The 21,926-nt window shown below is 51.7% G+C and overlaps 1 protein-coding gene across 2 annotated transcripts in view; it reads left to right on the forward strand.

Moving 5' to 3' along the window:
- Window positions 1–21,926, forward strand: part of PFKP (phosphofructokinase, platelet) — a 61,917-nt gene that overhangs the window by 24,743 nt on the left and 15,248 nt on the right. For both annotated transcript variants that reach the window (XM_081095626.1, XM_081095627.1), the window contains 12 exons: window positions 6,869–6,946; window positions 10,454–10,643; window positions 11,486–11,651; window positions 12,276–12,320; window positions 12,516–12,624; window positions 13,955–14,050; window positions 16,294–16,386; window positions 17,102–17,227; window positions 18,940–19,004; window positions 19,522–19,591; window positions 19,778–19,924; window positions 21,694–21,764. In XM_081095626.1, coding sequence (XP_080951752.1) covers window positions 6,869–6,946; window positions 10,454–10,643; window positions 11,486–11,651; window positions 12,276–12,320; window positions 12,516–12,624; window positions 13,955–14,050; window positions 16,294–16,386; window positions 17,102–17,227; window positions 18,940–19,004; window positions 19,522–19,591; window positions 19,778–19,924; window positions 21,694–21,764 — 1,256 coding nt within the window. The remainder of the gene's footprint in view (window positions 1–6,868; window positions 6,947–10,453; window positions 10,644–11,485; window positions 11,652–12,275; window positions 12,321–12,515; window positions 12,625–13,954; window positions 14,051–16,293; window positions 16,387–17,101; window positions 17,228–18,939; window positions 19,005–19,521; window positions 19,592–19,777; window positions 19,925–21,693; window positions 21,765–21,926) is intronic.

Raw genomic sequence — 21,926 nt, forward strand, 5'->3', positions numbered from 1 at the left:
GGAATGTCTATTGACACTCAGGTGTCCCTCCTGAGCCAACTCTTCCTCCTGGGGAGCCACTGCCCCAGATCTATTTGGGTTCAAATTTAGGAGATGTTTGGTTTTATTTTTTAAAACATCATTCAGTCACTTATCCAACATGTTTATCCATTTATAGTCCAGTTTTTTGTTTGTTTTGTGTTGTTGTTTTGTAATCCTCCCTCACCCAAGGATATGTTTATTGATTTTAGACAGAAGGAGAGAGAGAGAGATAGAGAGAGAGAAACATCGATGTGAAAGAGAAACATCGATCTATTGCCTCCCATATATGCCCCAACCAGGGATCGAACCCACAACCTTTTTGTGTACAGGACAATGCTCAACCAACTGAGCCACCTCGGCAGGGCTATTTATGGTCTAGTTTTTAAGTCTAGCTAGAGTTTTTAAAGTGACCCACACATTAAAACAATCAGCATTAATTATTGAAATGAAGGGGTTGGGGTTTTCTTCTTGAGCAGAAAATGTATGGAAAGTGCATCAATCCGAAAACACGGGTGTTTCTGCTGAAGGTCTGGCACCGATTTGTTCTATCTGGCTGGGCGAGCGGTGAATCTGGGGCAGCACTACGTGTGCTGCCTGCCGAGCCCTTGGGCGCCCTTCGGGGACCGGCGGGGTGGGGTGCAGTTAAGCCGATCTTTCCACTTACTGAGCCAGTTGTTGATTTTTTGTTTACCTTTGAGGCTAGGACATTTTCCCCTTAGAAACATACAGTAAGTGCCTTTACCTAATTGGCGATGGGAGGGCAAGCACATCACATGTCTTTGCAGAAGACTGCAGTGGGGAGGCCTGCCCTGGGCTGGGCGGATCAGACAGACAAGGCGGGGGAGCCCTAAGTGACCTGCTGGCGCTGTCTTGTGATTTAGTGTAATACATGGGTTCAGTTCAGAATCCCATTGGCTAAAGGGACTTCTGCAGACTTGGGAAATCATTATCATTGCAGCTCTTCAGATGTGACTCCCGGGAAAGCCTTCCCTCTGAAATACCTGGACAGCTGGGCGCTCAGGGAAGGCGCTGGCGAGTGTCAGAGGCCTCGCCTGCCCCTGTCCTCCCAGCATTGAGGAGAGGCTGGGAACCGTGCCCATCGCTGTCCGCAGCCGCTCCTCTTGGTGTTACAAAGGAGGCGTTCTACCTGTGAGAGAGTCAGAATGTCCTATTGTTGAAGAAGAAGGGCATTGGGACAGCCTCAGGAGCCAGCCGTCTGGCTTTCCCAGGCTGGCTCAGGGTCCCGCTCAGTGAGTGGCTTTCTTACTGGGGCTCTCTGCAGACTGTTTTTCTTTTTCTCCCCCCTCCCTCCTCCCTATCTCCTTCCCTCTCCGTCTCCCCCTCCCTTCCTCCCTCCCTTCCTTGCAAGCTTGAATAACCACATGTAATCCAAGCTGCACTGGGCTGGGACACTGATCACGATGGCCTGACTTACACACTAATAAATCAGTTTTAATTGTCAGTTACTAGATTGGCATCATTTCCCCCTTCCTAACAGAAGCCCTCTCTCTGCCATGGGGCTCATTATTTCTCTTCTGAGATATGATGTGCCACATGCTGTCAGTTTTTATTTTTATTTTTAATCCTCGCCTGAGAATATGTTTTTATTGATTTTAGAGAGAGAGGAAGTGAGAGGGAGAGAGAAAAAGATCCATGTGAGAGAGAAATATCTATTGGCTGCCTCCCATATGCACTCACAATCTGGATATGTTCCCTGACCGAGAACCAAACCCACGACCTTTCAGTATACTATACGGGATGATGCTCCAACCAACCTAGCCACACTGGCCAGGGCTTTGGTCGCAGTTTTTAAAGTGAGAAATGTTATGTTGTGTCCAAACAAAATAACAGCAACACGAAAATCCTCCGCCTTTTCCAAGGAGGGCAGCGCAGGAAGACCTGTCGGCCACCCCTCCCCACGGGGGTAGAGATCTGGTTCCACCTGTGCCTTGGACCCTGTGGGCAGGGATGGGTGCTTATGTTCCCTGAAGGGACCAAGAACAGGTTAGAATGTCAGGGTTGTCTGGGGATTCAACCTGCATCCCCCCCGGCATGCAGGGTTGTCTGGGGACTCAACCTGGTTGTGCATCCTTTTCTCACCCCTCCTGTCACCACCTCCACCTCCCCCAATGATTCCCTGAAGGCCAACCAAGCAAGGTGACCAGAATCGCACATTTCATCTCCTGGAGGGCTTACTGTTTCTGCATTTTAACTTCCTTAAAGGGAAAGCTACTCACCCACGAAATGTCTGTCTAAATATAGTCACAGAGATGCTCCAATGTCCAGTTCACTGTCTCTCTGGTAGCTGAGGGGCGGATGTTTATGCTAAACTCCTCCCGCTCCGCCCCTCCCCTACAGGCACATTCCAAGGTTGGTTGAGTTTCTAATGCATGAAAGGCAGGTGACCTCGGTCCCTGCACTACCTCCCTTTCCACGGGAACCTTGGCTGGTGCACACCTGGAACAGTGAGCAATAATGAGGACAGTGCTAGCTCCCAGCTGGATGCTTCCTGAGGGGCCTGTGACGTGGTCCTCACGCCATCAGCATGGTGCTCTTGACTTCAGACTATATCGAGTGACTGCCAACATTTAGTGTTCAAATCTCAGAGTGGTCATCTCCCTGCCCCCCTCCTCCCCATCCCCCCTGCCTCCGCCTTGGCCCACCTCCCCCGCTGCTATCACCATGGGCTGATTAAATGCTTGACTGTGAGGTGACAGGCTCTCTCTGCTCTAGAGGCTGGGGACTGGCTCCGTCCTGCTGTGGCTTTCAGTTTGTGACTTGCTTGGAATTGTGCATGTTAGCTGTAGCTTCAAGCAATCCAGGAATGCCGGGGGGGATCAATAAGTCATGTCGGTTTATTCCTGGGATTCCACAAGCCCAGGGATTGGGCTGTACAATGACCTGTGGTGTTCTGACATGTTTGAAGATTTTTGAGTTGATTAATCTTGCCAAGGACAAATCCAAAGGCTACACAGACATTTTCCCTGAACTCATGAAATCAATGAGCGTAGTTCCCTGGACCAGAGTGTTCGTGCCTTAGAACCTGGTGGGGTCCGCAGGCTCTGGATGGGGGGAGGGGAAATGCATGATTGGAGGTTCTGCACATGAGTTTCCTGTGGGCAAAGTGAACTCATAATCCCTAAACTTGGAAATCATTGACCTGGAGAACCTTGGCCACCTCGTTTTCAGGCACACCTCGTTGTGCGCAGTGGCATTTACTGCATCTCCCACTTGAGAGTGGTGCAGAGCCCACCCCTCCAATTGCTTGCTCTCAAGTTCTGTAAGTGAAAGGCTGCAATTTACTAAGGAATAAACCAGGGAAACCTTACCCTTAGAGGAAACAAAAATATGTGTTTCCTCAGAAGCAGCAAAACCCCTGGAGAAGTCTCTGAATGCCGGTGAGGACAATATCTAGAAAATACTTGTGGTGGTTGGAGTGTTTGCCATGTAAACAGTGAGTTGTTGCCTGAAGGGTGCAGGGAATCCAACCCGGAGAAAGCACCACAGAGGTGACGAGACGGGGACACCTAGAACAGACGCATCCTGAAAGAAAAAGCCTACTGTGCGTAGCACAAGGCTGCAGTTTCCCTTGGGTCTTCAATTTAACACACACACAGATCTCTTATAAGAGAACTAGAAGCCCAACTCGGCCCCGCCCACCTGCACGTGCCTTTGATGTGCATGCAGCCGGTCTTTGGTCGTTACGGCATCACGACCATTGGGTTTTTATTATATAGATGCCACCCACAGATGGACTAGCTCTTACTGGTTTTAGAGTGGATTTGACAGACGTCTACAAACAAGTCAAATTGAACACAGTGTGGTCAAATGAGTCCACGTAAACCATTCTGTGTTACATCTGGCTAAGGGGCTCTTGGGTTCATCCTGTGAATGAGAACCAACAAGAAAGGTAGTGTTACTTTAGCTCAATATCTAAGCATGGCTTTAAAATTTTTATGGTTTTGTTTTTCTTATGTGAGTCATAGAACTGGCTCTGAAGGCAGTTCTTCCACAGGAGAATTTTAGAAAATGCCTTAGGCTCTGGCAGTATTGGAGCCAGTAGTCAGCCTCTTGAGGAGATCACTAGGAGAGACGTAACCTGGGTGTGTAAAGGGTGGCACATTTGTGTAAAATCAGTCCTTCCTCACTTAGTAACAGCTCCCTCCTAAAAGGCTGCCCCAAACCAAGGTTGGTGGCTATTTTTCAAATGTTATGTGAGTTTAATTCTCTGCCACTTGAAGAATGAGTCATTCCCTATAACTTGGCCCATGTGTGCAGGAAGGCGGGAGCTGGGAATGCAATCATCACGAAATCCTCCTATTTCTTCTGCATCGCTTGCTTTACCGTATGTGTCCCTGCCACACGAAATAATCACTTATGTCTGGAGAACATTTTACTTTCCAAAATATGTGTTATGGTTTGTGAAACTGCTTTCTATGTTCCAACTCTGGAAACAAAGGATCTCTACATGTTTTGATTGAGTCAGGATTTCCGTTCTGAGGCATTAAGGCACCTACTAAAGGGTCAGATTCTATGTGGTGTCTGACGGGGTATTGTAGGAATAATCTGGAAGGTGAATCCGTCAGCGACATCTGTGTCTTCCCTGTAGGCGATGCTGCAGCCGGACGGCTCCCTTGCCTTACCTGTTTAGTTACCTAATGCATGAACGCACAGAAACTGCTGCCGCGGCCATTGGTGTGGGCTGGGAGGTCTCCACTCTCTTCCCTGTCAGAGCCTGTGGTCAGTGTAGTCAGTCGGTTTTCCCTCCTGCTCTGCCCAGGACGGTCTGGTTGAGGCCTGCTGTTCTGGACTAACTAATGGTAATGCTTTTTCTCCTCAGAAGTATGCAGGTTTGGACGATATAACATCATCTCTCTCTGTAGGGCTTGTTTCAGCACAGGGCTGAGCCTCTGAAACTTGGCCCCGGGCCACAGGCCTGCTCACATGCACCTCCCTGCCTCTGGAGCTTCATAGCACTGAGACCAGATCTCAGCTCTGCCCTCAAGTGCAGACTCTCCCTAATGGTCTCCAGCCTCAGAGTGGTATGCTGTGCAGTGTCTCAGTGACAGGCACTGTGTTTGGGAGTGCAGGGGTGCCAGAAACAAGTCAAATGACAACCCTAAAACTAATCTCCCTTTCTCTCTCTCTTTCTCATCTATCTCACCTATTATCTACCTACTAGAGGCCTGGTGCACAGATTTGTGCACCGGTGGGGTCCCTTGGCCTGGCCTGTGGGGATCGGGCCAAAACTGGCTCTCCGACATCCCCCGAGGGGTCCTGGATTGTGAGAGGGGGGTTCTTGGGTGACGCACCCCAGAATAGGGCCCCCTCCTCTCTGGTTCCGGGTGTGTCACCCAAGAACTGCAGCTGCCAAGTCACTGCAGCTCAGCAGCTCCTGTGTTAAGCGTCTGCCCCCTGGTGGTCAGTGCGCATCATAGCTACTGGTTGGACGGTCGAGCAGTTGGACGGTTGCTTAGGCTTTTATAGTATATATATAGATCATCATCTGTCATCTGTTTATTATCTATTCATCCATCATATATCTGTCACCTGGCTATCTGTCCATCATCTATTCATCATTCACATATCAACCATCTATTATCTACCTATTTATCTACTTATCTATCCATCTGTGTATCTATCTATTCATTTGCCTATCTATTGTTAAAATCCTGTGAAATAAGATCCTTGGGGATAACTCAGGAGGAGGAGGGAGCTTGGTTTTGCCTATGGTCCTAGAGCTGGGGGTGCTGTGGGCCTGGTGCAGCCTCTGTCCCTGAGATCGCTCACACACCAGGGAGCAGCTTAAATAGTGGCTTTGATAAGTGCTCCTCTCCCGGAGGGAGCCTGGATCCAGTCACTCTCTTGCTTATCACCCCGCTGTCCTCAGCGACAGCCACACTGGCTCCATACTTTAAATGGAATAGGCTAAAACTGCACGCTGTGAGGCTTACACAGCAGGGAGATGGAAACAGAGAGATGGAAGGGGTCCTTAAAGTGACTGAGGTGTGCTTGGGATAAATTGCATGGCTTCCCCATGCAGACAGTGGGAGGTTGTGGCTGTCTGAACCAGCTGTCCTGGGGTCTGAGGACAGCAGGGCAAGCAGGGGCCAGGGGCCAGGGCCTCAGTGACCGCAACCTGCAGAGACACTCTAAGGCAGTGGTTCTCAACCTTCCTAATGCCGCGACCCTTTAATACAGTTCCTCATGTTGTGGTGACCCCCAATTTCATTGTTACAAATTGAACATAATTAAAGCGTAGTGATTAATAAAAAAAAACAATATGTAATTATATATGTGTTTTCCGATGGTCTTAGGCGACCCCTGTGAAAGGGTCGTTCGACCCCCAAAGGGGTCGCAACCCACAGGTTGAGAACCACTGCTCTAAGGCAAATCTGCTCTCCACTTCTCTTAGTTCTTTGTCATCTCATGTTGGGTTTCCCTCTCCTGTTTGTTGCATATGTGACTCAAACACTAGACTGTGCACATGTGTATTTACATATTAAAATATATTTATGTTATATAGGATATAATATATCATCTATACTAATAATAGCCTAGGTGGTTGTCAATCTCTTAGACACCATTAGGCAACAGGCAAACCTCATATTCCCCACGGTGCCCTGGATGAGGCTGGACCGACATTCCTACTCTTAGAGATTAAATTCAAGGGGCTTCCCCGCTACTGATGACAGTGAGTGACACTTGTGTGGACGGTCTGCAAATGCTGGGCTCCTAGGCACTTACCTTCATTTTTACTGGTATTCACATTTCATGTAGTTTAGGATCAATTAAATACTGCAACAATATTGACCCCATTTTTAAAAGGTTTCATTCTCTCCCCCAGGGCTACCAAGGCATGGTGGATGGCGGCAACAACATCGTGGAAGCGAACTGGGAGAGCGTCTCCAGCATCCTGCAAGTGGTAGGTGCTGGGTTCCATAGTCTGCTTCTCTCTGTAAGTGAGTCCCTCCCTGAGTTTGGAGCCTTTGGTCCTTATACTCCTCTCAGACTTAAAGCATATCAGCGTGCTGCCTGGCGGCAGGAAAGAAGACACTCTTAATGTGTCACTTAAATTTTGTAAAAACACTTCCCATCATGCAAATGGAGGAAATATCCCTGCAATAAAAAATGTATGCATGGTAGCTAGCATTTCTCATGGTACTGGGAGCAGATTTGGGGTTTGTACACCAGATTCGTGTTGAGGCAGCTTTGATTTGTTGGTGCTGTGTGTTTAGTGGTGAATACCTGTGCCTGTTGGGTTTTCTTGATAAAACCCAACATCAGGGTATCACAGCCTGGGAGAGACCCCAGCCAGCGGCTCCGAGAGCCCTGGGTTTGTTTATTTATTTATTTTTAATTTTTATTGATTTCAGAGAGGAAGGGAGAGGGAAAGAAAGTTAGAAATATCAGTGATGAGAGAGAATCATTGATCAGCTGCCTCCTGCATGCCCCACACTGAGGATCAAGCTCGCAACCCAGGCATGTGCCCTGACCATGAATCGAACCACGACCTCCTGGCTCATAGGTCAGTGCTCAGCCTCTGAGCCACGTGGGCCGGGTGGGCCATGAGTTTAGAGGGCAGGCGGCGCCCTGCCCTGGCCTGCTCCAGATGGAGTAGATTTCTTTGGTGTGCCCAAACATGAGGTCATCACCACTTCAGGCAAAGAAACAGCTGCTTACTTTTAATGTAAAAGGCGCCTGCCCAGCTATTTTATGCTTATACTTAATTATACCTAGTACATTTCCAGAACACTGTGTAGCTTAGCAAAGGCCCCACACAGCTGAGGAATGGAGAGCCCACGTGGCGAGAATAAACTCATGAAGCACTACTGTGGGTTTACCTTTGTAGCATATGTATTCATCTGTGGCTCCTGTTGAGTACTCTTTTAAAAATTTATTTTTATTAATTTCAGAGAGGAAGGAAGAGGGAGAGAGAGAGATAGAGACACCAATGATGAGAAGAAATCATTGATTGGCTGCCTCCTGCCTACCCCCCAATGGGGATTGAGCCCGCAACCCAGGCATGTGCCCTGACTGGGAATTAAACTGTGACCTCTTGGTTCATAGGTCAGTGCTCAACCACTGAGCTACACCAGCTGGGCCTTTTATAATAGAAGGAATAAAATGCATATACTGCCTGTGAAGTTGCTAGTGCATGGATAAAATGGGTGAATGGATAAAAAAATTATGGGAAAATATATGAATATTATTAGTCATATAACAGAAGGAACTCCTGCAATATGGGACACAGTGGATGGATCTTGAGGGCATTATGTTAAATCAGTGAGACAGAGAAGGACAAATACTCATTGATATGTAGAATCTAAACTCACAGAAGCAAAGAATAAATTGGTGTTTGTCAGGGGTTGGGGCACAGGGATATGGTAAGATTATGGCCAAAGGGTAGATGAATACATTATAAGATGAATATGTGCTGGCATATCAGTACAGCATGGTGACTGTCCTATATAATAAAAGGCTAATATGCAAATAGACTGAAAGGCAGAATGACCAGTTGCTATGACACACACTGATCACCAGGGGGCAGATGTTCAATGCAGGAGCGGCCCCCTGGTGGTCACGGCTGGTGAGTGCAGCAGTGGTGGTGGAAACCTCTCCCACCTCCACAGCAGTGCTAAGGATGTTCAACTGGGGAGCGGGTCTAAGCCATCAGTCAGACATCCCCCAAGGGCTCACGGACTGTGAGAGGGTGCAGGCCAGGCTGAGGGCCACCCCCCTCCCCGCCCCCCGAGTGCACAAATTTCATGCACTGGGCCTCTAGTAGTGAATAATTCTGTATTGTATACTTGAAATTTGTTAAGACAATAGATCTTAAGTGTTCTTACAGCATACACACAAAAGGTTACTATATGAGGTGAGGGGTGTGTTAATTTATTTGATTGTGGTAGTTATTTCACAGTGTGTACATATATTAAATCATCATGTCACATACTTTAAACAAGTTCACAATGATGTGTTAGACACTTGAAAGTTGCTAAGAGAGTGAATCTTACAAGTTCTCACCACAAAAAAGAAAGGCAGTTATGCAGACTGATAGATGTCTACACCAATCTTGTTGTGGTAATCATTTCACAGTACATGCACAGATCAACTCAGCACATTGTGCACCGTCAGCTGACATCATGTTTGGGATATGATAGCAGGATGTACGTTTTAGTACCCATCACAGAGCCATAAGTCTGCACATACACCTTTACCTATTTCTCCTGGAAAGAGACAGAAGGAATGTTTGGAACCCATCAACACTTAGGTAGAGTGATATTTGCAAAAAATCAGGACAGTGTTGTTTGAATTCCAGACAGAGAGCTGTGTGTGCAGGGAGCATTTCCTTTCTCCTGTTGTGATTGTGCAGAAGACAAGAGATATGGGGTGGCTGTGGGGTGTGTGTGTGTGAGCGCACGCTGGCTCCTTCTCTGCATCTCAGCCAATCCTGGTTTCATCCCTGTGGCCCTGGCTGTATTATCTCCACACCGTCTATCAGCTGCTGACTTAACTTCCAGTTGTTAGAAATCACATGACCCTCTAATTGCTCTTGGTCAGATCAAAATTCAGAAAAGCCCCTTACCTTTGCTCTGTGCCCTGCACCTGCCACCCAGGCGCCCTGTGCTGTGCCAAGTCATAACGCCGGCCCGTCACACTGACAGTTACGCAGGACCACTGCTGATGAGGGAGCTCTGTGAAGTGAAGGTGCACTTGAAGGTTTGCATGCAAATCCCAGTTTTATATGTGCTTCCCGGATACATGTCAGGGAGCCCTGCATTTTTCTAACTGCAGCTAGGAATTCTTCATTTATGAAGCCCCAAGTGGGAAAGCTCACAACTGATCTTTCTGGAAATGGGATGGCCCAGCTTCAGTGTTTGTGTGTGTGTGTGTGTGCGTGTGTGTGCGTGTGTTTTAATATTTAGCCTTTAAGAAGGGTTGAGGCTGGAGATGTGGTTGGAAATAACTCTCTTTGGTGCACAGGTTGCTCTTTTGCTTGTGTGTATGGTGAACTCTGAGTAATGGAGGGGAGCCTGGGGCCTGGGCCTCCGACTCAGCGCTCTCTGACTGAGGCTGATGGCAGCGCTGGGCTGCCTTAGGCTCCGGGTGTTGGGGGAGCTCAGGGTCTGGCTGCCTGACTGCACAGCCTCCGGATGGCTGTCATCACCTTGCAAACTCTTATCTGCATGTTTAGCTGACATTGCTCCTTGTTTCCAGACCCTACTTGGCTCCCCCTGGGCATGGCGCCAATGTCTCTATCCATTGAATTCCAGAAGGAGCTAAAAATGGAGGAACGACAAACTCTCACAGCAGACCGCCTGTGGGAAGCCCCGTTCTGCATCAGCACTCCCATGTGCCGATCTGCCCAGCTTTCTGCGCAGTTGTTAGGAGACAGATTAAATTAACTGGGATTTCATTTCTTTTTCAGGGCGGGACCATTATTGGCAGTGCCCGGTGCAAAGCCTTCCGTACCCGGGAAGGCCGCCTGAAAGCTGCCCACAACCTGGTGCAGCTGGGCATCACCAACCTGTGTGTAATCGGCGGGGACGGCAGCCTCACCGGGGCCAACATCTTCCGGGGGGAGTGGAGCATGCTGCTGGAGGAGCTGGCCCGAGACGGTGAGTTGCTGCGCTGCTCTCCGGGGTTTGCTGCCTGTCCGTCCTCCCTGGCCTGCAGAGAGCTTTGCCTCATACCTGCTGCCTGTCTGACTGTCCCAGAGGTGTTGGTGGTGTCAGACCTTAGTCACCGCCTCAGAATTCAAATTGGACCTCAAATAATAACCATAACTTATTTCCCTGTACCGTGGTAACAGTGTTGTTACATAATTGCAACTTAATACAGAATATGAGCAGGGAGTCTTGTTGCTGGAGGTGGTAGCCACACCAGTTGCCAGTAGCAGGGGCCTCCCCGCACCTCCTGTCCACTGCACTTGGGCGGACGCAGGCTGAGGGTGATACAGAAGAGGAATAGCTGCCCAGGTCCCTGCTTCAGCTGCCCCAGTTTGGACCACTCTGGGTGTCGGCACATCTGCTCACCGTGTCGGAGCGCGAAGTAGACACGACCAACTGGTGGGCTAGTTCCCCAGGGGCCTCTAAGAAATCAATGTAATGGTTATATAATATCCTTAACCACTTAATTCTGTGATTGTGATATTTCCTTATAAAGAGCCATGCTGTTCTCCCTGGCATTCCCAGGCAGAAGTCAGTTTACACACTGACTGCAGCGTGCGACCCCTCCCTTCGAGTTTAGCAGCCCCACGCTCTCACCCACAACAGCTCCCAGCTTGTCCGCGCCTCCCTGTTGTCTGGCATGGATTTCCATGAGGGTATAGGACTAGGTCATGGAGAGTTTAAAAAAAACAAACAAACCAATAGATAGACAACGCATTTCGAGTCGTGGGTTTCTGTCCCCCTGGCCGACCTGTCTCCCAGTGATGGAGCGTGTGGCTGTGTCCTTGCAGGCAAGATCAGCAAGGAGGATGTGCAGAAGTACGGGCACCTCAACATCGTGGGCATGGTGGGCTCCATCGACAACGACTTCTGCGGGACAGACATGACCATCGGCACTGACTCGGCTCTGCACCGCATCATCGAAGTCGTCGATGCCATCATGACGACAGCCCAGAGGTAGACAGAGGTGCCGGTGGGTGGGCAGGTGGCACCGGGCACGCAGCCGGGCCCTCGTACTGGCCCTAGGAGGGTGCACAGAGGGTGTTCTGGTGCAGCTCTTGTCACTTGAGTGTTAGAAATGGTGCGAGAAAATTGTTCAGGTTCACTTTTTATTTTCAGTTCTATGACGTTACTTCCCTCCCTCCCCGATTATAGAAGAAAAGTATGTTCATTGGAGAGAATTTGGAAGACAAAAATCATCATTGTCTTAAGTCCTGCCGTGTTCTCAGGCAGGAATCGCGGGAAGCAAAGGTGTGGGTGCATGTCGCCACAGCCCTTGTTAGAGACGTGGGGAGGCATCCCGTCCCCCATGTTCCTTTTCTAGCCTCACACACCCAGGTGTGGATGAAGCTGTAAAATGTGGAACTGGAAAGGGGCTGCCCGAGCCCCTTTACTCACAAAAGTTTGAAAGACTCTTGCAGTAGCTTTTGCGTCTGTAGAAAACGGGTCCTGTTTTGGAAGCTGGGGCGCCTGCCAAGGCTACAGAGCAGCCTTGCTGTGTGCGTGGCTGACCGCACTTGTCTCCCTGTGTCCCAGCTCTTCCCAGCCGTGGTGAGTGCACGTGTCCTTTCTCTTTTCCAGCCACCAGAGGACCTTCGTTCTCGAGGTTATGGGGCGACACTGCGGGTACGTATGTGCAGACATGATCCGGGTGGAAGGACCTCACACCCCTGGAGAGCCCTGCACCCCGTGCCAATGCCCCGGGAGGGGTTCCCCAGGGCCAGCGCCTCCCGCGCAGGCTCGACGCTCTGTCTGCCCTGCGGCCCCCAAGCTCTGGGTGCCCAGTGGCAGCCTGACTGCATCCTGGTTATTTCCATGCAGGTACCTCGCCTTGGTGAGCGCCTTGGCCTGTGGGGCGGACTGGGTGTTTCTCCCGGAATCCCCGCCGGAAGAGGGCTGGCAGGAGACGATGTGCATCAAGCTGTCAGAGGTAACTCACTCTCTGCTTCCGGGCACTGGCCGTGCCTGTGAGCGTCTTTAGGGTTTTCCGTTTGGGAGGGTTTAGACAGGTGGGAACGGTCGGATTCTAGGGTGAAGCGAAGCTGGGTGCAGGGCAGCGGCAGGTAGTGGCTGTCCGCAAGGGTCTGCGTCCCAGGGCTGCAGAGTGAGGCGGTAGAGAAAAGCGACAACCGTTCCGTTTTCCATGCAAAGCACCGGTTAGCTCTCACGGAGGAGGTGCTGTGAGGTTGCAGCTACTGAAAGGTACCGGCTTTGGGGGGGACACCTGTTTCCTGTTTGATCTCCACCGATCGGTAGGAAGACCTGTGTTCTCACTCTGATCTGAATGTCCCTCCACACTGGCCTGGGCTACGACGCATGTCTCAGCTGGTGTCCCCTCTGTGCGGGGCTTGGGGTGAGGTTGGCACACCGCTCTGAAGCCGACACTATAGATCACTCCTGTAAGGCACATCTCCCTCTATGAGGCACGTGAGGTCTCACGTAAAACACCAGCTTTCAGGGCAGAAACCCCAGTGTGGGGAGTTTCCCACGCTGTTTTTGCAACCCTTACCGCTGGTCTCCAGGTAACGAATGTGAGCCGATGGCACAGGCTCGGTGCAGTTGTGTACAGCAGGCACATCAGCACTGCCCGCACTGGGACACGTGCAGCAACGTCGCTGGCACCTTCAGGGTGGCAGATTCAAAGACAGGAATTCACAGAAAATACCAAATAAACTTTGCTGACCTAAAGCCCTGGGAGGAGCTGCCAGGCACGCTGCACCTTGGCTTGGAAAAGCCGGGCCCCTGTATGAGGTTGGAGCTCTTAGCCGCGACTGCAGGGAGTGTTCAACGTTCCAACACTAGCAAGAAAGCGACAAATGAGCTCATCATTTCTGGGCCTGGCCTGTGCACGTGGTGGTACTTTCCGCCAACCAGCTGGTGCTACACGGCTGGCTGCAGGAGAGGAGGGTGGCCCGCCTGGACGGGTGCGTCTGTGTGCCGCAGAGGATACCTGTGTCATCACCACTGCACGGGACATTGTGGGCATCCTGTCTGGGGAGCGCAGTCAAAGGTCAACCAGCAAAGCCTCCAGCCTGGGGCGCCTGGGTGCCAGAAGCTCTGGTGGCATCACTAAATCTCAACCCCCTGCCCCCTCCTGCACCTACTCACCCAGAGCACCTCTTCTCCCCTCCCCGTGTCCTTAGTGAATGGAGCGTGCGACATTAGCTGACCATTTCTACCTTTTGTCCAGTTCAATATACTGGCCCTGGTTTTGTTAAGAGCATTTAGTCATTAGAGGGTTTTAATGTCTGTTTCCTTAGAACCGGGCCCGGAAGAAAAGGCTGAATATCATCATTGTGTCCGAAGGAGCAATCGACACCCAAAACAAACCGATTACCTCGGAGCAAATCAGGGAGGTGAGTGTGTCCGTCTCCGCACCGCTCCTCCTCCGCCTGCCTGCCTGCAAATGGGAGATGCTGGCACGCTGGCAGGGGGTCTGGCACGATGCATTATTATTCTGAAACGTTTTTTGTTTTTTCTGACAGTAAAAACTATTTTCATAATGACTCAGAGCTTTAGTGGCATGAGCTCACACAGCTCCGGCTTCTGCAGAGCCAGTGCTGCTGGATACTGCTGGGACTATCCCCCAGGGGCCAGAGCTCGCCCAGGAGAGAGGTGGGCATGGAGGGTCCTGCTCTGGGCCCAGCCGCTCGGAGAGCCAGGAGGGTCAGTTCCCAGCAGCGCACCCTGTCTGTCCCCTTCTCTCCTTGGGAGCATCTGCTGAGCGTGTTCTTAGAGAAAGCCGGATGGTGGACAGGAGTCACCGCCTCTCCCTGTCTGCAGAGGGGCCGACACTGCAGTGCTGCTGCCACAGGGCCCCGCCTTGGGTGCTGGCTCGTCAGGCCTGTGACCTGTGACGGGATCGGCCGGGCTCCCCGGTTATGGGGACAACTGGGCACGTTCTGGACATCCCAGGGGGACAGACGGGCTCTGGTTGAAGCTGCCCATCAGGGCAAAGGATATTGTCAACTTGGTTTCTCAGTTTTGCCTTCTCTATTCCTGTGCCAGCTATGCACCTAAATCTTAAAATACTGAGAGTTGGCTGTGAAAGATATCAGCCAACATTTCCTAGTGTCTATGGTGAATGGCCCCCGATGTTAGACTTTGGTCTTTGAGTTTTGGCTAAGAAAGAATTCAGACAGAGAAAGACAAGTATGACATGTTCTCACTCATGTGTGGGATCTAATGGACAAAATAGATCCAGAGACATGGAAGCATAGAACAGCCTGTCAAATCTCAGAGGGAAGGCTGGGGTGGGGGTGGGAGTGGGAGAGATTGACCAGGGAATTTAAATGCATATATTCATAATCCATGGACACAGACAATTGTGTGGTGAAGGCTTGGGGGTGGTGTGCAGGGAAGCCGGAGGGGGTCAATGGGAAAAAAAAGACATCTATAATAATTTTAAAAATTAAAGAAAAACTTGAAAGAAAGAAAGAATTTAGAGCCAAGACTCAAATATAAGCAAGAGTTTATTTAGAAAGTCACAGCAGTAGAAGAGGTGAGCCTGCTGGGCTGTGTGGGCTCAGGAAACAAGTTACAGAGGCAAAAGAAAGGCCTTGGAGCTTAGGAGAAAACAGGCAAAGAAGTCGCACAAGCTGAGGAAGAAGGGAGTGGGGAAAAGGTGTTCAGGCCGTGCTGCTTTCCCGGCCCTGGAGCTGAAGCGCAACTGAGGCCCAGATGTCATCTCTGGCTTGACCCAAACTCTGTCTCTGTGGTCAGCAGACCCAAGGCTTTGTTCCTCAGATTAGTTGATGCGGGTGGTTGTCCTGAGGCTTAGTGCTTTAGGAGTGGCTGTGCAAGGGCTTATCAGGACGTCCCATGAGCCTCTTCTCCCGCCCCCTTGTTCCTCCTCTAAGGGGCTCTAGGACCAGTCCAGCGACCCTATGCTAGGGGAGGAAAGGTTGCCCTGGGGGCGAGTCCCATCCCACAGCTGCCTGCTGCTAGGCAGCCCTGGGTGACCTTCCTTACCTGGCTTGTCATTCCTGCTCTGCTCATGCCTGTCTAACTGCCTGCTATCGCAGGAAGTCATCTGGAAAGTGAGAGCAAAGCCTTTGCTTTCCCACTTAATTGAACTAGAGACTGAACCATGAAACTCACGGAGCGAGCCCAACCCCGTTATGTTTACAGAGGAGTGCGTGAGGCCCAGCGGGTAGTGGCCTGTCCCTGCCTCTCAGCTGTGTGCACAGGGGTCCGGCCTGAGAGGACACCTTCACTTACTGGGTCATGCTTTTCAAAGACACTGCAAATGTCGGGCGATTCAGGAAATGTTGACATTTCTACAAAGTATTAATCATGCTTTCATCACAAGCTGTAGAAATTTCATTTTTTTTTAAAAAAAAATCATGTTATTTATGTTTATTTGCAAGGTAGGAGAAATAAAAATTCTATTTAAAAAATTAAAGCATTATGTAAAAGCATTTTCAGTTAGCCATTAGCCTAAGCATTCCTTCAAGAACCAAACTTTAGGAATTAGAACATGTCTCCAGTAGATCTGAAGAAAGAACAGAAAATTACTTCCTAGCTCCGGCCCGTCTTCTAGTGGGAGCCCATCTGCCCGCACCTGTTCTGTGTCCCCTGATGGAGATATTTCCCGCAGCTGGTGGTGAAGCAGCTGGGATACGACACCCGCGTGACCATCCTCGGACACGTGCAGAGAGGCGGGACGCCCTCGGCCTTTGACAGGATTTTGGTAAGTGAGGGTGGAAGCTGTCCGGCCAGTTCCCAAGGAAAGGGGCATTTCTGGGAGCACCAGAGACGAATAGCTGCTCCCTAGCACCATCTGGCAAAAGCGTCTGCCAGCAGCATGGAGCGGCCTGTCTCCAAGACCCTCCAGGCCTTGTTGTCATTGGGAGACTCAGACCAGAACAGTTCCCAGGCCCCAGTCACCCAGAAGCTAGGAGATCCCACCCACATGGACAGTGGAGGGTGACAGGGACTCCAGGACCAAACCCAGGCTGTGGGAGGTGGCATTCACATGCAGGTTTCTAGAAAAAGAACCAGGGACAGCAGAGCCCAGAGTCCAGGTCCTGGGTTGTTAATCTTCACTGTTCTTTACACCACAGACTCTCCTCTCCCCTCCCCTCCTCTCCCCTCCCCTCCCCTTCCCTCCCCTCCCCTCCCCTCCTCTCCCCTCCCCTCCCATCCTCTCCCCACCAGTTCTGAGTGGAGACTAAATGTCTCCGTTGGAAGTGGGTTAAGCAGGAAGGACTTGGGTACCTAACTGTACTCAGTCCCAGAGAACAGAAAGGCAGCTGAGGCGGTGTTTAGGACACAGTGGGGCTGTCTGAACCACAGGGCACAGGGGCGCATGGATGCCCCTGCCTGGAGCATCGAGGGGTCTCCAGTGAGAACGCTGCCTCGGCGGGTGGTGGGCCTTCTCTGACTCTCATGAATGTCCCTTGCAGGCCAGCCGCATGGGGGTGGAGGCCGTGGTCGCCCTCCTGCAGGCCACGCCAGAGACCCCGGCCTGCGTGGTGTCGCTGAACGGGAACCAGGCTGTGCGCCTGCCCCTGATGGAGTGCGTGCAGATGGTGAGCTGGGGAAGGGGCGTGCAGGCACAACAGGCCTTGTTCCTGGTCTGTGGCTGCCAAGCGCAGGGGAGTTAGTGGCCTTCACCAGGACGTGTGGCGCTGCCCTGTGGGCGTGGCAGCCGGCTCCGTATCACCCAGACTGGTTGCTTGTCTCAATTCTGCGCTCATTTTTACGGGAGGTTAAACTATCAGGAAGATTGTGCTGGGAGGGTCCTTGAGAGTGGCTGGGAGGAATCTGGCGGGGGGGGGGGGGGGGGGCGGGACTGCCCAGGGCCTCCTTAGCCCCTCAGATTTCGGCTGCTCCTTCCATCCTGTTCCCAAGGACGGCGAGTTTGTGGGGTGACCCTGGCCTGGCTAATTCAGGGGGCATTCCTCCAGGGCCAGGCTGTAATTCCCCACCCGAGTCCACGAGGGGAGGTGGCAGTGAGGTGCATCAGAAACTGTTCTTATCTTTCATTTCTCAAAGTCTGTTCATGACTGTGGTCCTACCTAGTCTTTCCCAGCAGCTCTGAACTACATGCGTTTGATAGCATACAGAGGGGTGATTATGGAACGCAGTCACGGGGCTTGTGGGAGGGAATTAAGCTGCGTGTCTGTTTGTTATGTATGTATGTGTCCAAAGGTATTTTTTGTTTAAGCATATGTATGTCTATATGTGTTTGCATGTGTGCCTCTGTGTGTGCATACATATGTATTTTTGTCTTAAGCATGTGTGCCCGGACATGTTTGCATGTGAGTGTGTTCATATGTGTTCATGAGTGTATGTGCATGTGTGTTTGTATGTGGGGATGTTTGTGTGTGTGTACATGTATTTGCGTGCATGTCTGTGAGAGAGTGAGATAATGCGCCTGTCCCTTCAGAGATAAACATGTAGGTACAATCTGGCTTGTCCTCCAAATGACCCTACATTACGGTAAACTAGCCAGATGGCTCACTAAAGCCACAGTGAGCCCTTCATTGGCACCTGCTGTGTGCCAGGTGTTTTCTTAAGAGCCTGGTGTGTTTTATAAAATGATTTTTTAAATTGATTTTCAGAGAAAGAGAGAAACATCAGTGTGAGAGAGAAATATGGATCCAATCCATTGCCTCCGCACATGACCTGCCTGGGGACCGAACCCACACATTTTGGTGTATGGGAGGAGGCTCCAACTGAGCCACAGCAGCCAGGGCAAATCTGGCATGTTTTATAGCCACAGATGACACTAGAGGTAGGGGCTGTTCTCCTTATTGTACAGATGGGGAAACCAAATAAATAACTTACCCGAGATCCTCGGGTTGAAAGTCCTACTTGGGTGTGTCATCTGTACGCCTTTCCCTTTGCCTGCGGAGACCCCATCCGGGTCCCCAGCTCCCAGGTCCTGTTGACTTTCTCCTTCCCAGAATCCACCTGCGAATTTGTCAGGACCTTGTGCGAGAGATGTATTTCCTTCTGCCTCTGCTCTCATAGACCGAAATCCCGAAGATCTCAGGACCTCTGCCTGGGTTGGCCGGCGGCGCCCCCTCATCCTCCTCAATGACGTGGCCTGAGCTAGTGGCCCTGGTGTCTCCCTCACAGCCGGGCGGTGCCAGGCCAGCTGGGCCCACTGTGGATCCGCCCCAGGCTGCTGGCCCGCAGAGGCGGGACGTGAGGGGAACGAGGTGGAGGCACCGAGCTGGGCAACAGGCTGCACCGAGTCCTGACCCTGCTCTCTTCCTCTTTCATCTCTTTCAAGACCCAGGGCGTCCAGAAGGCGATGGATGAGAGGAGATTCAGCAATGCCGTGCAGCTCCGAGGAAGGTGACTCTGAGGGGGACTCTGTCCTGGAACGTGTGCTGTTGGCCTGGCCCTTCCTTAGGCCTGGGAAGTTATCCACTCAGAAGGCCCCGCGAGGTGTGCTTGTCCGGTCCCACTGTGAGAAGGCAGGATGAAGATGGCGAGCAGGCGCCATTGCTATTCACCCAGGTTGAGGGCCTGCCTGGGCGAATAGTTAGCAGGGGAAGGTTTCTTTCTTTGTTTATTTTGGGCAGGGGGTCATCGAATGTAATTATATTAAGATAGGAAGTAGCAAGTGGGTAGAGTGTTGGCAAAGAAACCTGAGAAGCACTGGGCGCCTTTGTCCCTTAGCCCGGTTACACGATGTATATGCCCCACATACCGTGTCCCCCGACCCCCTCCCCCCCCAGGGCAGCAGGACCCAGGTACCCCCAAGGGACAGGACAGCATTTGCAGACTGCCTGCTCCCTGCACCACTGTTCTCTGCGCCCTACTTCCCTGCACCTTCTAAATTTGTTTCAACAGAGTCATTCTCTTCTAGGAGCTTTGAGGGCAACCTCAATATCTACAAGCAGCTCGCTATCAAGAAGCCAGACTCCCAGATCACCAAGGTGGGTGATGGCTGCCTGTCAGCTCCCAGGGGTGTTCCTGATGGTTCCTGCTGACCCGGGTCCCCTGCCACCTCCCTGCACTTGGCCGGTCACTCCTGGCACCTGATGCTTGGCAGGGCCCCCTCCCAGGGGTGCATGGAGCAGTGACACAGCTGTGACAGGTGCCGCGTGCCCCCTGTCTTACAGAGTGGCTTCAACGTGGCCGTCATCAACGTGGGCGCACCGGCTGCCGGGATGAACGCGGCCGTGCGCTCAGCTGTGCGGGTTGGCATCTCAGAAGGACACAAGATGTTTGCCATCTACGATGGCTTCGAGGGCTTTGCCAAAGGCCAGGTGGGTCCCTCTGGAGGTGCCCAGTGGAGGGATGTCTTTGATGGGAAAGTCATGGGCAAGTGGGGGACCTCAGGCCCCACCAGGAACACAGCAACTGTGTGTGTGTTTTTAAATATGATTTTATTGACTTTAGAGAGAGAGGGAGAGAGAGAGAAACATCAGTCAGCTGCCTCCCGCACCTGTCCTGACCAGGGGTCAAACCCACAACCTTTCGGTGCACAGGATGGCACTCAACCAACTGAGCCACAGCAGCCAGGGCACAGTACCTGCTCTTTAAGGAGAACTTCTGCTCTAGGGTCCCATCCTAAGGAAGGGTCTTACTACTCCTGTGAGACTGACATGTGCTCGCCCGTGTAGGTCTCACAGTAAATCTGAGATATTGTCCCCATTTTCCTTGTGAGAAAACTGGACAGAGACAGTAACTTGACCGCGGTTGCACTCTCAGCTCGGTGCGTCCTGTCCACAGGGTTAGTTCACCTGGTCACTTGGCGACTGTTTACTGAGTTCTCATGCTGTGGAATTAAGTCTGTGAAGAAAGCAGACAAAACCACTGCTTCCGTGGAGCTTTCATCTTAGGGAGGGAGGTGAAGGTAAGTGAAAATAGACTGTGTAAGTGTAGAGCAGGTGAGGAAGTGCTAGAGGGGCCACACGGAGGGGCTGGGTGAGCCCTGGGGCAGGGGTGGGCATGTCTGCAGCTGGGAGGGGTCTCAGATGAAGGGCTGAGCAGGTGCTGTCCCAGGCAGGCAGGACAGTGCAAAGGCCTGAGGGGCTCAGAGGTGGGAGGGGCTCGTGGGATGCCGCAGGAGAGCAGGTTGGGGTGAGGTGGGGAGGAGACGGGCCAGGTCCTTCGTAGGAATTGTAAAGAGTTTGGCTTTTATCCTGAGAAGACGGGTTTTGAGCAGGGGCCTGGCACGTACAGACTGTGGGGCAGAAGTGGGAAGCGGGAGACTAGTTGCGAGGCTTCCACTGTCACCCAGGCAGGAGGTGTGGGGGGCGTGGTCCAGTCCGGCCACAGTGGTGTCCATGAGACGTCTTCTAGGGTCTTGGGTGCATTTCGAAGGCAGAGCCAGTAGAATTTGGTCCCTAAATATGCACAGGGGTGAAAAAAGGAGGTGAGAATGGGCCTGTTTCTCGCCTGAGTTGCAGCCGATGGACGGGAGGAAATGTAAGAGGCGCTGAGATGTTCAGTGTGTGTCTGGTGGGCATCCCTGGGAGGCGGCCAGTGAGCAGACAGAGGTCCTGGTCCAGGTCTTTAAGAGGCTCGGGCTAAAGATGCGTGTTGGGGACACCGGAATACAGGTGGTGCTTAAAGTAATGGCATGGAGAGGGTGTGAAGGGAAAGGGTTTTGCTGTTGAGAGGAGAGAGGAGAGACCTAGCCCAGGAGATGGGCGTGCGGAGGGAGGGAGGGGGCACACACCCAGCTGGCATCATCTATCCTTCCGGTTTTTAAAAATTTTTCATTAAATAAGATTTTAAAATTTATGTCAATTAAAAAAAACACAATGCTGTTCATTTTTCCTTTAATTCCCAGTGGTAGAATTTGGCCGACTAAAGTGTCATCTATTCTACTGATGGAAATGAAGCTGCGGGGATGTCCCGGGGGCAGGAGGGCTGCCAGCGCCGGTGGCTCTGTGTGACTCCCTCGGCAGCACGATGGACGCCTACAGACAGGCAGCTCGCCCGGAGGTGCCGACCTCTGAGCTGTTTGTAAAACTTGTATCCCCTTCCTTTCTCACTTGAGCCATCTCATTCCCTGTTTGCATCTTAGATCAAAGAAATCGGCTGGTCGGATGTTGGAGGCTGGACCGGACAAGGCGGCTCCATTCTTGGGACAAAACGGTAATTTCCCTCCTTGAGTCGGACCTGCCTTTCGGAGGAAGAAAGGGCCCCATTCTGGAGGAGGAGCTGGGGCCCGTGCTGGGAAGGCTCCGCAGCCTGGCCCCGCCCAGGAGGCCCCAGCGGTTAGGGCGGGGGCTGAGACCCACCCTGGAGAAGAGACCC

This window comes from Myotis nattereri (assembly GCF_964212035.1).
Source record: "Myotis nattereri genome assembly, chromosome: 1".
Classification (NCBI taxonomy): domain Eukaryota; kingdom Metazoa; phylum Chordata; class Mammalia; order Chiroptera; family Vespertilionidae; genus Myotis; species Myotis nattereri.